Source organism: Malurus melanocephalus, unplaced genomic scaffold (assembly GCF_030028575.1).
Source record: "Malurus melanocephalus ecotype Western Australia unplaced genomic scaffold, MMel_1.1 scaffold_24, whole genome shotgun sequence".
Taxonomy (NCBI): Eukaryota; Metazoa; Chordata; class Aves; order Passeriformes; family Maluridae; genus Malurus; species Malurus melanocephalus.
The window spans coordinates 4,007,870-4,024,822 of NW_026623256.1; the positions used below are offsets into that span (position 1 = coordinate 4,007,870).

At 36.2% G+C, this 16,953-nt stretch overlaps 1 protein-coding gene across 3 annotated transcripts in view; it reads right to left on the reverse strand.

Moving 5' to 3' along the window:
• FHIT (fragile histidine triad diadenosine triphosphatase) overlaps positions 1–16,953 on the reverse strand; it is a 504,007-nt gene that overhangs the window by 448,583 nt on the left and 38,471 nt on the right. Inside the window, exon 1 of one of the 3 annotated variants that reach the window (XM_057390368.1) lies at positions 16,383–16,401. The exons of the other annotated variants lie outside the window; for them this stretch is intronic. Coding sequence (XP_057246351.1) covers positions 16,383–16,395 — 13 coding nt within the window. The 5' untranslated portion in view covers positions 16,396–16,401. Of the gene's footprint in view, positions 1–16,382; positions 16,402–16,953 lie in introns of those variants that run through there. 3 annotated transcript variants of the gene reach the window in all.

Below are 16,953 nucleotides of genomic sequence, written 5' to 3' on the forward strand. Positions count from 1 at the left end.
ATTAAGAGAGTCAAAAAGTTCCATGAGAAAAGACCTTCAATAGTATCACAAGGTCCCAATGCAAAAAAGTTCAAAGAACTGTACACCAACTAAATCAATCAGATCTGTACCTGGTCCAGAATATCTATCAGTTTGCCATTCCTACTGCTTTACTTGGAGGGGAGACATGCACTCAAAACACATAACATTTGATGAGACCTTTTAAAGGTCAGGATTTTATTTAAGAAAGTAATTCAGTGCTGGTTACTGAGTTACTGGTCAAGTGTAGAACTGATTCACTCCTGTCTGCCATAATCCTCTGATGAAAGCAAACATGGGAACTGCTCACACCTGACTTTCTATGGAAGGGATGCAACATGCAGTGAATTTAATTAGTCAGAAAAAGTCAAGGCTAACACAAGAAATGGAATACGTATTTCTGCAGGTATCAATAATACAGTTATCACAAAAAATAACTAATGTGTTACAACATTAGTTCTTAAAAMCTGAGTTCCAAAACAAAACTTAAAAAAGGATTAAGTAAATCAATTGTCTGCAAAGCATTTCTAGATGTTTGCTCTGTGGGTGACCATGAAAGGGAATGCGTTCCATAAATGCAGGCTTTTGACTAAAGTTCAAGCTGTGCATGTTTTCCAACAAATCTCATTTCACAGAKATTTGAGATAAAAGTCAGACTGTTAAATAACTAAATTCCAGACAAAGAATCAAGACTRTATCAAGAAAGGAACTTAAAGCCCTTACTGAGACTTGAGAACAAGGTAACCCCAGTGGGCCATGACATTWTTTATGCTTTGACTGTCAGCAGGAACTTTCCTACTTCCTCTTCAAATAGAGGATGGGGACATTGGAGCAGTGAAACCTGCAAACRACCAGATCATAAAACCTCCATCAGGAAATGAATGGCTGCAACCCCCYRGCCARCTGCAGATAAGCAATGACCCTAYAGTTCTTMCCCYAAACACACAAACAGCWGTGCATCCCCCAGGTATCAARGCAGGAATCATTTGGTCAAAAGTTATGCACAAAACACCTGCATTAACATCATGCACCAGAATGCTTCTTTCTCTCAAGTAACACTCTTTCCAACTCTCCTAATTAAATCTGCTTATTCATTTTACAACAGATCAACAGATTCTGACAAAGCAGCAGCAGTTTGGACTCTTGGATTAATAAAAATTGTTGCGCACAGATTGATAACTGTGTGTTCCCAAGTTACCTTCCAAGACAGATGTGAGAGACTCTGGTACACAGGGAAACACAAATATGAAAATACAAACATGCACATGCAACTTGTGTGTGAACAACAGAGAAGCCACATCAGTAACAGTGAGGAATTATTGCTGCACTACCCAAAAAATTTGGCAGGCAACCCTGAAAGAGAAATGTAAAGTATCTAAAAAGTTTTAAATTACTAAAATAGGCATATTACAGTTTCTATAAGTAAAAGCCACACAAAGGATTAGATCAAAAAATCAAAATAACGTTTGTGAGTTTGGATCAAATACTTACATAGGCTTAGTTTATAATTAAACACCTTCTGGCAAACCAGAAAATATCCATCAGGAAGCAGAGAAATATAAGGAGACATGATACTCATTTTGAAGGCAATATCAGAAGGAAATCTGGAACACAGCACAGATATGTTCTGGTGCATTAATATGAATACTAGTTCAGAGAKTCAAAACTTTTATCACACTTCACATCAGCTAAATAAAATGAGCTTTTAATGAAAAGTTATTTCTCAATTTTGCATATTTTAATTGCATATAAACACTCCTAAGGTATCGATAGTGATAATACTGCAATGTAGCTGTTTCCTTATCATTTGACAAAAAAAATAGAATATTAGAAGAARCACATATTGAAATGAAGGGTAATTAAAAATAACATTAAGAAGTTTTCTGACAGATGTCCTYATTTCTTGTGCACCATAAAAGCTGATTTTTAAGTAAGTGACATGAATTTTAAGACCTAAGGAGCAGCAGCGATGCTGCMCCATTCCCACTGCCCTGAACATCAAAAACAACACATGGGCCAGAACATTGGAACTACACTTGGGAAAGTGTTTCAAAATAAACAGGAGGATTCACCTTACAAATGAGGACTAKAATATGTTTATAAAACCAAAACAAAGGGGGATGTATTCCTGAAATGAAGGAAGAGGGAAAGCTTTCAAATAAAAAAAAATTGTATCGTTTGCTAAGGAAACAAAGTCTGTATTTACAGATGTTAAAGTGGGAAAGCAGCAATAAAAGAAATGACCTCTGATATTTATTTCTGCCCAGTTTAACCACCTTTTTAATAGGTATTTAMCTGATAACTGAACCATGAACAAGACAAAAAATAGCACTATTGTGTGTACATGCAGCATAATTCTACAATATCTGTCTCTTGACTTCTCTAACCAGATCAGTGATTTCATCCTCAGCATTCCAATTCATTATTGTCAAAAAAATCTGAATTTGAAGAACTGATAAATAAGCTAAACTAAAGGCTATTTTATAARCCATGCCTATGGATAAAATAGAATTTTCAGATTTTCATAATTCTCAACTTTTTTTCCTAGTACTTACTGCCTTTTCTTTTTCTTGAAAAGACTTACTCTATTAAAAGTTCTGTCAGTTTAGGAAATCCTCATTTTAGCTAAAACCCACCTTTGGGATGCCATATTATTTATTATTATTATCATTATTATTATTATTACTAGCAGCAGCAGCAACCTGACCAGATAATAAATTCTGGGGATTCTAAAGCTTTTAGAAATGCTACAATTATTTTATTTTTTTCCAGTAAGCACTAAACATCAAAAATAGCACCTTTAGTCAGCAAAGTTGAATTACCTGTTAACCACTCATTAGAGCAAAATCACTTAGTAAAATATTATGCAAACTCCACTGAAAAAGCCAACACAAGAGACTAAAGATCTAGAGACCTTTTATATTCTCAAAGCATTAATTTGACATGCACAAGGTTGAGAAAATTGGTTAGAAAAAGACCCAGATAGTTTTATAAATTAGGAAAGGAAGTTTGTGTTAAATTTTCATTGAAGGAATTAGACTTTAATGGCCAACCTATGTAGTATTCTGTAAATCAGCAGTAGARCCTGGCAACAAGAACATAATAGCAGGAGATTTCACACCCTCATCCTGCTAATTGGAAGGACCCGACCTCASCAGGGTCATGCACTGCAAGTCAGAATGGCAACACTGCAGATTATCACTGCCTTGCAGCTGCCAGCATCTGCTACCTGTAAAGGGAATGTAACCAAGCATGCTACACTCTGCTGATTAAAAATTAACTTTTTCCCAGTCTACGTGGGTTTTAGAAGCTTTAGAAACAGAAAAACTTCAGGTAAGTGRGTTTTTGCCTACAATTCAAAGTTATTTATAAGATGAATACACTGTTCCACATAGCGTGGATATTGATATTCAGGTTAGACCTGGAGCTTTCTGCGAGGTGACAAATGAGAAGTTTGTAAGCAGCGATGTATTTACACAGCGCTGACCCAATGTTCCAAACTTTCTTGTACAATTTCCTTTACTTATAGAAACWGTTACACTGCAGTCAATAAAACAACTTCAGCTAAAAATCTGACCCATACAAGAAGGAGAAAGAAAAGAATCCTATTATATATGTACTTCAATGTGCAATTTTAGGGCATTCAACCCCCAAGATTTCTCCCCTATTTTTTAAAAAACAGCRTTTCACATATATAAGCAAAAACACGTGACTGCTGGGAGTAAACTTTCAGTTCCCTGCAGGTACTTTTCCTCTGATAAAGATATATTCACCATATGCATATACTGAAAATTCTAAATTGCTGTTCTTGGCATTTAATTGGGGTAAAGGAAAATGTGCARGACCAGAATCTTAAGTGTTGGTTTAATAACCTTTATACAGCTCATTTCTGAATGATTTTCTTCCTCTCTGGAGAGGCTTCTAATGTCAAACACTGGTATTAAGGTGAGTCATGGTTACTGAAGAGGCACAGAGAAGGCACATGACAAAATTATTAATTATGGGCAGGGAAGGAGGCAAAGTATTCTTTTTACTCCATAAATGTCCTTGTAAAACAGAACATTTAATACTGAAGTCAAATACATTTCAGTAGTCAATAGTCACTAAAGTCTTACTGCTGTCAATAACAGTTGGGGATTTAAGAATGCCATTTAAAGATGTGATTTTTAGAAGGCATTGGATATCTTTGAGAAGGCAAAAAGATGTACATTTTTTCAACTACATTAAAAGAAATTGGGCAATTATTTGATATCTAAGATATATAGTGAGTTAAACAGCTTTACTGCAGTAATTTAAAATACAGTCTTTCATACTGCTGGCTATTATTGTTCATTTTTCCAATTCCTTCCTCTCACACCAAATGGTAAGGATTGTACCAATGCCAACAGGAGAGGTGGGCAGCACCATTTTCTGCTAAACTGAAATCCAACACTTTATATGTAAATCTTTTGGTGTTAGAATATGAACAATGCCTTAAAGCAGCAGGCCAGGTAAAGTCTGGGGCTGATTGCTTGGGTTTGGGGTTTTTTTTAAGGGAGAAGGGAAAAAGAATTGTGGCTTTAATTCATTTTATCTTTAATAAATTACCAGCATATTTGTTTATGCTTTCTTTTGTATTTTACTCGCAACCAACTTCCCACATTATAAAATAAGCATAAAACAACTCCTCTACAAATGTACTCTTGCAAGTGATATTAAATTATATCACCTAATTATATCATTAAATGATAATTATGCAGCACCTTGTAGTGATGACAATATGCAAAGTAATCCAAAGCTAAAATGAATAGTGACAGCGAAAAAACATCAAGTTCATGAGCACCATCCAGGCTAGAGCTATTGAAGCCATTTTCATCATCTGAAAACTCTAAAACATTGAGCAGTCTATATTCTGCAGTGTTTATAATCCCAATGGAACACTGGTACGAAAAAGAATATTTAAAGGATTTTGCAAAAATTGTAATACCTCTTACATTTCAGAACAACTGTTACAATCCTGTTCACCCACTTGAAGCCAATTCAAACAAAACAATTTTTAAGTTCAAAGATTCTGAAAGTTTTGCAAACTCTTTCTCCCGCTCCCTCTCCATCCCTTCCCCCCAAGATTAGGAAACCATGACACTCATTTCAGTGGGATGTCACCTATGTACCAYTATATGTAAATGTAACCTATTCAAAGTCAACTTCTGTGGAACTTCACAATTTCACAGGAGAAGCAGAACTTCAAAAGTAAATGAAACATATTTGGGGATTTTTCCTCTGGATTTCTTGGTGGGTTTGCACATTTGGAGCTATAGAACTTCTAGATACAACAAAGTAAGACTAATGAGCAATTACTATCAACAAGTGCAAGAGTATTTTGYCTATAAATACAAGTCTAAACTGCACACAGCAACTGAGAAGGAAAGCCTTTTACAAAACACCAATATATCAAACATTCTTCATTAATTTTYTGCTTTATTACAGCAAAATTCATTTCCCAAAATTTGGGGATTATTTTCTTCTCACATTTTATCACCTGTCCAGAAGAAAACATAGAATATTGTATTAGAAAAATTGATTAACAAAGGCAATAGAGATAAAATTGAAATTACAAACATAATTGAAATAACATTCGTTTTCAGCAGCTCAGAATCCTTTACATTTTACTGCAATATAYGCCACAGAAACATGTATTTGGAAAACAGCATGGCTCCTTATAAAACAGCACTCTGCTGCACAAACTTCATCCCAGTTTGCCTCCCATTTTTTCCTCTTAAGCAGTTATGAATCATTACATAGAGATTGGCACAGCAGGGCTGGAGTCAGAAACATTAATTGCCTTCAGGCAGCAAGTCATGGTCTCTTGCCTGCTTTTCTTCAGCACACCTTAGACACATTCCTGTTCTCTTCCTGGCAAATTTGGTCACTGCWCTCACCCAGATTTAGCAACTCTCCCAGTTCCTGCTCAGTCCTCCCCAGAGGAAGTCCCAGACTATTCCAAGCAAGTGAAGGTTAGGCAGGTGTGATTTGCTTCACAAACCTCACACAAGGAACAATGCCAACATTAACAATCTGAGTCCTTATACAGAGATTGCCAGTACTTCAGATTGTTTCTCAAGGTGTCTCAAGTTGAGGAAACRATTTCTGAATAGCAACAGAAGGATCTTTAAAAGTAATGAAAATTTTGGGTTGACTTTGTTTTTCATAAACTACAATGATTTTAGTAATCCAAAAAAACAAAGTCCTTGTTCCTATAAAGCTTTCAAAGAAATGAAAGCTTTCTTTAGAAAACTGCACGTCATCTTCACTGCAAACTCCAACAAGTTCATCTTTTAAGCAAATTTACACTTCAAATTAACCAAATGTAAAACCAAATAAATTCTAAAACAGCTCACAACAGTGAGTAATRGACACCATGGGAGTTGCTACTGCTTGGATGTTATTACAGAACAAAGCACAGGCTTATAACAGACTTCTCTAGAATTATCTAAGACAATATCATATATTAATTTAATAATTATCCAGAAAGCTATAGTAAGATATTTATAATTAGTCTGTAAGTAACTATATCTGTGGAATAGTTCGTTACAACACAAGTTACTGTAGTTTAGAAGCAAAGAAGCTTGGTTTGGCTGAATCAGAGCCAATGAGCTGAATTTCAGCATCCCRTCTATAATGTGAGAGGCTTCGTTATGAATTGTATCTTTGAACAAATACTCCAGTCATAATTTAAGAAGGAAACTCATGTAGAAGAAAGCACAAAATAAAATATTTTCATTMAAACTTATTAAAAAAACCTGATTATGTTTTTGTCTAGGAAATACTTTTTTGCATTATGAAAAGTCCATAGTATACTGCATTCAACTACTTCTTAAAGTTTTTTCRTCTGATACAATCCTATTTCTTACAAACATCAGAACAGTTCACTCTGCCAAGGAATTGCATTTATGAAAAATGCATGTTGTGAATGCCAAAGGCCATGTTTTTAGAATGGAAAAAAAAGAAAAAAACCAACAGCCCAATACATCCTTTAAAAGATGACAAATAGTCTTTATAAAAGCCATTCCTGCTCTTTCYATTATGGAAAAAGAAATCACAGTGGGAATACTAAGCTCAGCATATATCTGGCAGCTCACTGACCAGACAGGCTATTAACTATATAAAAGGCTATTTCTGAACGTTTTTTTCCTCAAATAAAGTTTTGATTTTTCAATGATTGAAATGCAATGGTGAAGGCAAGTGCAAGCTGCTTATTAGAAATAGTATCTCCTCATCCCTGCACTCCATATTTTTTTAATCTATGTCTCCTATATCAAATGCATTTCTTCTGTATCTTCCAATCTATCCCTTTAGCCTGGAACTTCCTCAACATTTCATGACATCTCCTGTTCCCAGGTATCCCTCTTATTTTCTACAGCTTCCCATCACCTGGAAGTCTACTATTTTGCCATATCTATGTTTAAAAACCTTTTCTTAAATCCTAAAGCCTCAGCAAGTCTCTTTCACTGCCTCTTTAAAGGCATAATCTGTCCTTTCATTAGGGGAGCTCTTTTTGTGTCTCCCTGCAGCCCTATTCAAGYTCTTCCTTTGTGTGATAGCAATCACTTCTGACCTTATCACCAGTTTGTTGTTGTGGTTGTTGGTTTGTTGGTTCTTTGGGTTTTTTTTCAATATAAATATAAGATACGACAGTGAGAAAAATTTTTTTAAATGACAGAGCAAAAAAAAGATTTGGTTTTTATGATGAACCCTCTGCTACCAGCTGATAGCCAGCAGCATTCAGATGGACTGGGCTTAAGGTATTTCATTAATTATGCATATAAGAGGGATGGGTCCTATCAATAAATGAAAGTTGAAAATGAAACAAAGCACCTCAAATTTAATATTCTCACAGTATATCCCAATACTGAGTCATGTTTGATAACACTGGAAAGCACTCACTGAGCTGGAGATACGAACAAAAATTCAATGTGACAGAACAAAGTACTGTGCGTGATCAGTTATAAGTTTAACATTTTAAAAAAGTCAGTCCAGTTTGCCCAACAGCACAAAACATGACCAACATAAAAGCACAGTTAAGATCTGAATGTTTAGGATTTTGTTTTTACTTAGCTTTCACGAATTTGGTTTTGAAGGAGTGGGGAAGATGGGGAGCTTTTCTGTTTTACTGGGTGAAATCYCAAATACAATTTTTTTTTTCTTGCACTACATCTTCCTGTTTTCTGCATCTGTGTTCAGGCAGCCAAGGGACCCAATGAGCACTTTCACTGAAAACAGAACTGATAAAATACTACATTCTTTATATTCTTTCCAGCCATCTGTCTCTCCGCAGATGCAACAGAGCAAAAGCTTAAATCGACTTTACTCTGATAAACACTGTTACAACAAAACAATCCACAGGTACATTATTTTAATCTCTTAAGAGAAAAAAAAACCTCAATCTTTCAAAGTTCATTTTAGTTACCCTCCCATGACACCTTAAACCAACACTGAATGAAAGTTTTAAATGCAACTTTTATAAAATAAAAAACAAAAATAGTGTAAAGGTTTGTATCCGACAGCATTTTTTTGTTTATTATTTAAATATTCCATTTTCTATAGCAGAACAGACAAATTAAGAATGCAATCTTTTCATTTGCCTTAAAGACAACCCAACTAATTCAGAAAGGCTGAACATATGAAGCAAAGGCAGGAAAGACCATGGTATGGAGCTAAGGCAGGATTTGTGAAGATTTTACAAACCGCTAATAAACACATTATTATAAACATTACAAATTCACGACAATATTTTCTATTCTGAGCAGTCATTTGAATGCAGAATTCTGTTTTCTGTTTTTGAGTAGAATGCCCCTCACTCCCAAGGAGATACCGACAGCAATGACAAGGTTCTCTTGTCAAAGCAGCAGATAATGGGGGGATAAGGGTTTCCCCAAAACAGCCAAATCACTGAGCTCATCCCGGGGACGTGGCCTGTGGCCCTGTCCCCCAGTGCCCAACACAGCAGATGGCTCTGGATTCCAGGCTTCAGGAGAGCCATGGATCAGACAGAGCACACAYACAGGACCCCCCTCAAGGCTTCCTTCTGTTGTAAGAATCTAAAGCAGTGCAGCTTGTCTGCCTGCACCCTGCTAACCCCTAATGGARATTTCCTAGCAGAGGTATAATTTAGATGAATGAGATCAAAGATTCGCAATTTATTTTCAACGTCAAGGGAACTCAAAGGATTTTACTAACTCATGATCATAGTGACCTATTATTTTAAAAGGAGAAAAACTTTTCCTTTCTAAAAATGTAATTATACCACTAAGTATTGCAATTATTAGATAAGCAGTACTTCAACATAAACRCAATACGGAAACAATCCTGAAGAAACAAGCACCTTTCACAAATGTAACCTTTTGTATTGGCAACTATCAGAGAGCAGCCTCCTTTGGTTTGCTATACTTGCAGAAGCAAAAAGGATGCAACCAGACACTCTCTTTAACAAAGTGTTTCCACTGAATATGATTACTCTCCAAATCAAYTCTGTTCAGAAGTGGATCTTTTAATTACTAATGAAAGTTAATTGGAGTCTCAAACACCACTCACCAAAAAAAAAAGTTTAATTCAAAGTTTCTTCTAATCTCAAATTGCCATAATATTGGGCTTTTGAAACAAAACATATGACAGCATCCATATTAAGTCTTTAAGATATTAAAAGAAAACCTTTTTCCCCATGACTTCCTTTTCAAGGATCACCTGTCATACTGAATGTGATTCTTTGTATAAAATGATACTACACAAGTGATAACATATTTGAATTATAACAAAACCAATGGAAGATTGTTGTTCTATATTTTATTGCTTTCAATATTTCTTTAGCAATCATCATTGCAGTCTGTCTAAACAATTCTCTGTGCACTGACATTCACAATAATGTGTTTTCATCAGGAAGTTAGACACTGTCATTAGGTTTCATGAAAAGCTATAGTTTACACTTCCTAGCCAGTGTTTTACACCTCACTGCATCAATGGGATATGAATGCAACAGTTCTTACATCTGTCAGGTTTAGTTTTATTTACTTGAATACAAGCATTAATAACAGGTTACTRGAAAATTGTAGAGAAATGATGAATTAGTTATGTTCTTATTATCCAACACTGGAATGGGACCAAGAGAGGAGGGTTCGCCACATTCTCTGCTAAAAGAAAACCTATTGATCAGYCACAACAATCTTCTACAAAGCCTGATAAATGCAGCTTGGGAAAGGCAGGGTTATTCAGATCATTGTTTCAGAGCTGGTATTTTAAATACCAGATCTTAAAATACCTTTTGATTTCCTAGAACTGTTTGGTAAGAAATTCATTTGATTGTCAACAGCTGCAATAACTTGAGATACCAGCAGAAGATGTATTTAACCTGCTCTAAAGCCTACGACTTTTCATATTARTCTGCTAGTTTCCAGAAGTTCCAAACACAATTTTTGACGCCATTTTATATTCTCCTAGAAGTAGCTGTCTATGCTGGAACCTTACCAATAGAGGAAAGTGCTGAAGAATTTTTATCATATACCTTGAGGTGAGTCAAACATACATTTGTGCACACAAAACATACAAAATGTCCTGTCCCCAAGGAGGATCTTTGCCTCACAATTCTCTGTCAGAAAAAGGAATCGCCTGAGTATACCTGAATGAAACAATCTGTCTCCAACATGGTTGGAAATACATGCTTTAGCATAATGACATCACCCTAGCTATTAAAAATAGAAAAAAAAATACTTTAAAAGACTGGCAGTCATGAATGTGATAAATAATAGTCTGAATTTTAGAGATTCTAAAACTGAGAATTGTTTAGAGAACTGTTGTTCTCTCACACACACATTTAGAAAATATATATGTATAATGTTCTTCRTTAAGAAGAGCTATTTATAGTTCGAAATCCATGTATTAATGCAAGGAAGCTCTCGGGTAAGAAGTATGAAAAACTGTGGGGAAAAAGGTTTTGAATAAGTGTTGTCTTAAGGTTCTTTAATTTTCAAGCAATTAAGCCTCAACTGCCAGAGAGTGCAAGCTGCTTTGTAAACTACTCACAAACAAGAGAAGTGTCCTCATTTATTTATGTCATTGGCGAGTTGTACTCCAAGGACAGATGCAGTTAGGAAACCCCACATTCAGCATTAAGAGTCATTGCTAYGTAGCCCAATTCCCAAAATGTTCAGAACAAAATACAAAGATTTTGACCCAATGAGAAAAAAGGCATGACAAACTGAACATCAAAAAACTGAAAGCTGTGGCTTTTTCCTCTGCAGCTGCACTGCTCATTCCARTAGTAAAAGTAATGGTCACTGGTTAAGCCTACACAGACAGCAATAAGGCAAATCAAACCCAACYATGAATGCCTGACTGACACAAAGTTTTAAAAGCCTAAGACTAAATCATGTGAAAGATCAAAACAGTACTAATTGCATTCTACACATGGCCTGAATAGGATCATAAGAACAGACAGCTTCTCTCTTTAAATTTTATCTTTCAGTTCAGCCCGGCAGTCCAACCATTCCCCGTACCATGGCTGGGATCTGCAGGATCACGATTATCCCCACAGAACTCCTGCTGGGATTGCAGCATAGGTCTCTCTCTGACAGGCTCACTGCCTACTCAGCAGCAGAGCCCAGTAAACTGGTACAAGGAAGGACACAAATCAGCTTAAAGCCCTGCCTGCCACTGTTACCACTCTCCCTGTATGGAGGATGAGCTTTCCTCTCATCAGCCAGTCACCAAAAACCCACCCTGCTCCAAAGCTCTGCCTCTCTTGCTCAAGGAGCAAGCAATGCCAGAAAAGAGCCCTCAAATAAATAAATCTGCGAGGCACAATCTGCCTCTCATTCACTTGTCACCCGTCCATGACAGAACYGAACCATGAGATCTTACTCAAATCCAGTTCAGATCAGTGCAAAGGATGCAAGCAGACACCCCTAGCAATTAGCTGAGGCTCTATGGAATTGAGGTCCTAATCCAAAAATGGGAAGCTTATTCAAAGTCTTTAATCTGAAAGCTTCTCTTTATGTAAAGATGAGACCACTTTGGAAACAGACCCATGAAAACAGATGTTGTATCTGCTTTGGTTCACATGACATCTGAGGATCTCTGCAGGTCTGTCATACATCAACAGTCTAAATTCAGGCCTAGGCTCAAACTCTGTTGCTGACCTTCTACCAAAGAAATCATGAAGAAAAATTAATTYGGTATATAATCATTGCTGAAGCAAAATTTTTTCCAGGATAAGGAATTCAGGAGGAAACTCAGGACATTGATAAAATATATAAATAGCATCTTTAAAGTTATGAAGGAAGATACTATCAGGACAAATTTATTGGCTAATTAAATTCAGTGCCCTACACAATGAAATTCTTAGTCATGTTTACTAAACCTATYGCTATCAGCGCAACTGAAAACACCCCTGCCTGTTTCAACACAGCAGTGATATATGGTATCTAACAAGCTGAATTAGTCCTGCAACAATAGCTAAGAATTATTTTTCTTWGYAGTTCACTAGAGGGGCTTAAGAAATACTTTTCCAAGCGCTCACATTTCCCCATCAGCCTTACACACAAATCACCTGACATAGACATGTTCATAGCTACAGCTCATAGACTAAATTCTAGTCTTTAAAAGAAAACATTCTTTTATGCAAGGACATCAAACATAGCCCATTTTACTTGCAAGGATTTTCACATGCCCACATTCACTTAAGACCAGGTATTTCTAGAGTCAAGCACATAAAGGGCAAACTACAACTTGAAGCATCTTTTAGAAACTCAAGACAGTTAGAAAAGACAATGCATACTGTCTTCATTATTTTACTTCATGGTAATCATGTTATTCTGAATACAAAGAGAGCACATAACTGGGTTTCCTTCCTAATTTAAAGCAAACCAGCATGGTTTTGAATCAGTGGAGCCTGGTTCTTTTAAGGCATTCTAAATGGAAAGACCTACAGACAACAATTTGGAATCGTGCATAAACAGAGGCTCAACTGTTGAAACAYTTAATCAAGTTTCTGTTATGTCACATTGCCTTTACAGATCCAGTATACCTTATGGCTGTGAAATTATAACACCTCAGGAACAACTTCAGTTTTAAAGCTAGGAATAAGACTAATTCCCTTTGCTATGCTCAAGCATCTTTTTCTCTTGCAGGCAGATACCTGTTTACTCCTCTGTATCTTGGGGGGGAAGAGKAAGGGAAGAAAAGAAAAAAAGAATCTTTAGGGACATGCTGCCAAGAAGCTGAGAATCTCAAAGGCTACATTAATCAAGGAAAATCTATGCTTTCAACACTTCACAACTTTCACACTGAAAAAAACTCAAGAGAATGAAAAAAGCATTCTTCCCAGGAATCTTGAAGTCTGTTAAAGCATCTTTGTAAGAACAGAAAATCTACAAGGAAAAATATTCACAGATAAACCATTCTCCTTATGTTACATTCAGTCTAAGAAGAAAATATTCTCTAGTAAAGTGACATGGTGGTCAACTGTCAAAATGAAATGTAATTTAGCACTAACAATAGGTAAGGATTGTTAGTTTAAGTGCTCAAAAAAAAMCCATAAAGACCTCCTAGAATGAAATGCTTTTAGCATAAGTTGCATCTGTAATAAAATTTTATATCTTCCTCTCTGCAAAGGAAGAACTACGATGAGAAGAACTACTRTAAGAACTTATTACAAATTTTAAAATACATAAGTAATGAAAATTACCATTTGGATTTTCTTCTGAAAATTACCAATTTCCTTTATTTTTTGTTATATCWTTGTACAAAGGTACTGATGGCTTTTCCAGAAGTAGACCAATTGCCCAAACAGTCTTAGCACATCCACTTCTTTGATGATAGCAGATGCTTTGTTTCAATTGTGCAGAAATTGAGCACACAAAGTAACTAACTCTCAGAGTCCATTCRGAAAGTAGCTCATGAAATTTGCGGATTATTTTTATTATAATATGCTAAATCACTTTTCTTTGGCTAAATGATATAAGCACTTAAGCTTTTTCAAACACTCCCATAGCTGAAACAGCAGAAGCTGTTTACCAAGTCACTGAATCACTCCTAAAGGCCTCTCTTAGAAGTTACTCTTGGGAAATAATCAAGCTTGAAGTGGTAGAAATGTTTTTGCAAAGCCTGGGGCATTCCACTGATTTAACCCCCCATGACCTCATCCCAGCTTGGTGGAGGTGCCAGAAGGAAAAAACTTTAAGAGGCCAAGAAGCAATTATGAGTTTAATCCTGAGAAAGCAGAAAACAAGAGTGTGACCTAGGGAGCCAGCGCTGGAAGGAATGAGCGAGGTTTTCTTACCAAAGCTATTTACACTCTGAGCTGAAGAAGGAAGCAGGCGTGCTTTCCTGAAACCAAAGAACTCATGCCTTRTACCAGGATTTTCTCCTGTCAGGACACACAGGGCAGCCCATGGCCAACCCCTGAGCCAGCAGACAATGAGCACCAGCTCAGAGCACCCCAACTCCTGGCAGAGCTCAGGACTTCTGCAAGCCCAACAGAAATATTCCTGAGAGAAAAAGTCTGGGATTTTTCTTATTCTGGTCCTTGTTGCTCTAACAGCCCAATAATCAGTTTCTAACAAAAGACAAGTATCTGTGGTGAGCAGCACTAATCAGATCTGAAAAAGAGGATCTCTGCAGGGAGTCTACAAGAACTTYACATTTAAGGGAATAGTGACACAGGGATAAGAGCTTGTCCAACATGTTTCTCTTCAAACTGGATAGGAAGACTAAACTCTTGAAAAAGCTTCAGCTTCCCCACCTGCCTTTTTGCCATTTTTTTTTTGCCATTTGCCAGGTTTATTTTCAGATAAATGAAATTACACCCTACTAAAGTATTTAAGAAACTCCAAAAGCATTCATTTGGAAATACAGAATATGAGCTAATGTGACTCTGCTCTACAATGCAACATGTGAACACAAGCACTGCATAAGTGTACTGGAATTRTTCAGTTTCTCTGAAACTTTAGGAAGGAGAAAGAGGGAGTTTAGAGACAAAGAAATGGGTAGGAGGAKAAGGAGCTGACTGGAGATGGCGGGACTACTCCCCTGAAAACACTGACACCATTTCACTGGGCAAATGAACCTTCATAACTTTAYCACCTTTACTATGAAAATTTGAAGAGAACAGTTGCAGGATACTGCACTCTCCACCTAGGACTAAAGACTTCACAAGACGTTTGATATTAGGGACTGTTGTTTACTCTTGCACTTCAATCAAGCAAAAGCCTTCTAAAGTTAAAATTAAGCTTCTGTAATACAGCATTATTAACTCTACAAAACAAAAAGAAAACCCCACATACTATAGCCAAGCAGATAATTTCAACATATTCTTCAAAATAAAAAAAAATAAAAAATAAAGAATATAACAAAAATAGTTTTGTCTACCTAATAAAGCTATCCTGGAAGAGGTAATTAATTCTTCTTAAAATTTAGATCAATATAAATTTTCATTTCCATAATGTAATGTTTCAATTCTTCCTCAAACCATTTTTCCTTGCTTTCCTTTTTGAAAATTTTATTCTAATTAAAAATCATCTTTAGTGRTAAAGACACTGAACTGTAATGGTCATGTTTTGTTCCTGACATAACATTTAAATTTTGCATACAAACCGTCACATAACATAACTAGAGTTTTTGGTTCTAATAAATTAAAACTAGAAAACATTGATTTCTTTTCTTGCCTCTCCATCTTATGTTGATTATTTGATGGGCCTAGATTATTTGAGTTTTTCTCAACCTTGGAAAATCCTCAATTGTCACAGCAGTAAGCTTAATAAGTCCTGARGATAACACCTTTTCCACAAATTACATACCAAATACGATTGTTCAAAGAACACTTTGCCTAGATTAGTAATTAATTAATATCAGCACTTTCCTGAAAAAGAGTCCAATAAAATCTTGYAGCAATGTAAATTGTGCCAAAAYCATTATTCAGCACTTAGTTTTTWATGCTACCTGCTGTCATTTTCAGCMTCCAACCTCAAAACACAGCACGACTATACTGAATTACTTCTGTCAAAAGGGGACAACTCAGTTTCAAGTTAGGAGCATCCTTCCCTCCACCTCACCACAGATAACTTGTACTKTGTGATGCTTCTGTGCAGATTCCCAAAATCAAATTTATCCTCTTGTTCACATATTCAAGATTAATGCTGTTTTATGACATACATTTGAAGAACCAACCAAACCACTGATTTATGGTAATTAACCACTGACTACCTCTATAATACCATCTGCAGAAAAGAATTAAATTATTCAACTGATGAAATCAACAAATGCAAGAGACAACATTTTGAAGTAGAGATTTATCTTCACTGACTGTGTTCAACTATAATTGTTAAGGCAGTACTTACCAGTGTCATACATTGTGGGAGATGGAGCAAAGTCAGCTTGTTTACAAGGTTTGTGCTGCAGGTCATGTGATGAGGGAGCAGCCTCTGTGATTGCCACAACCCAGCCTCAGGTGTGTCAAAACTGTGATTGCTTAAATAGAGCCCAACCAGAGCTGTGATTGGATAAAAAGGCTTGTGGGTGGTGACCCAGCAGAGCAAACAGCCAATGGGTGCTTAGTCTGGGAAATTGAAAGTATATAAAGGCACAGCTTTGTGAGAATGAAGGATTTCTTTGAACCAACTAGAAGTTTGTGTCCTCTGTTTCCCCCATTGTCACAATACATCATTCATATGAATGATTACAAACTGTGTGATTTCTTCTTTCATTTAAATAAATGTCTAGTTTCAGTGCCACATCTTAAAAGGTTTCCATTTGAAATTCATAGAAACAGAGTTTTAGTTGGAAGGRACCTAATACCATAAATCTGGTGCACATGGAAGGGTGAACAAAATGTCAAACTCAAGAGAATAACTGTTCTTCTTCCTACAGGTGGATTGCACRGGTACAAACATGCACAGCTCTCCCAAATCC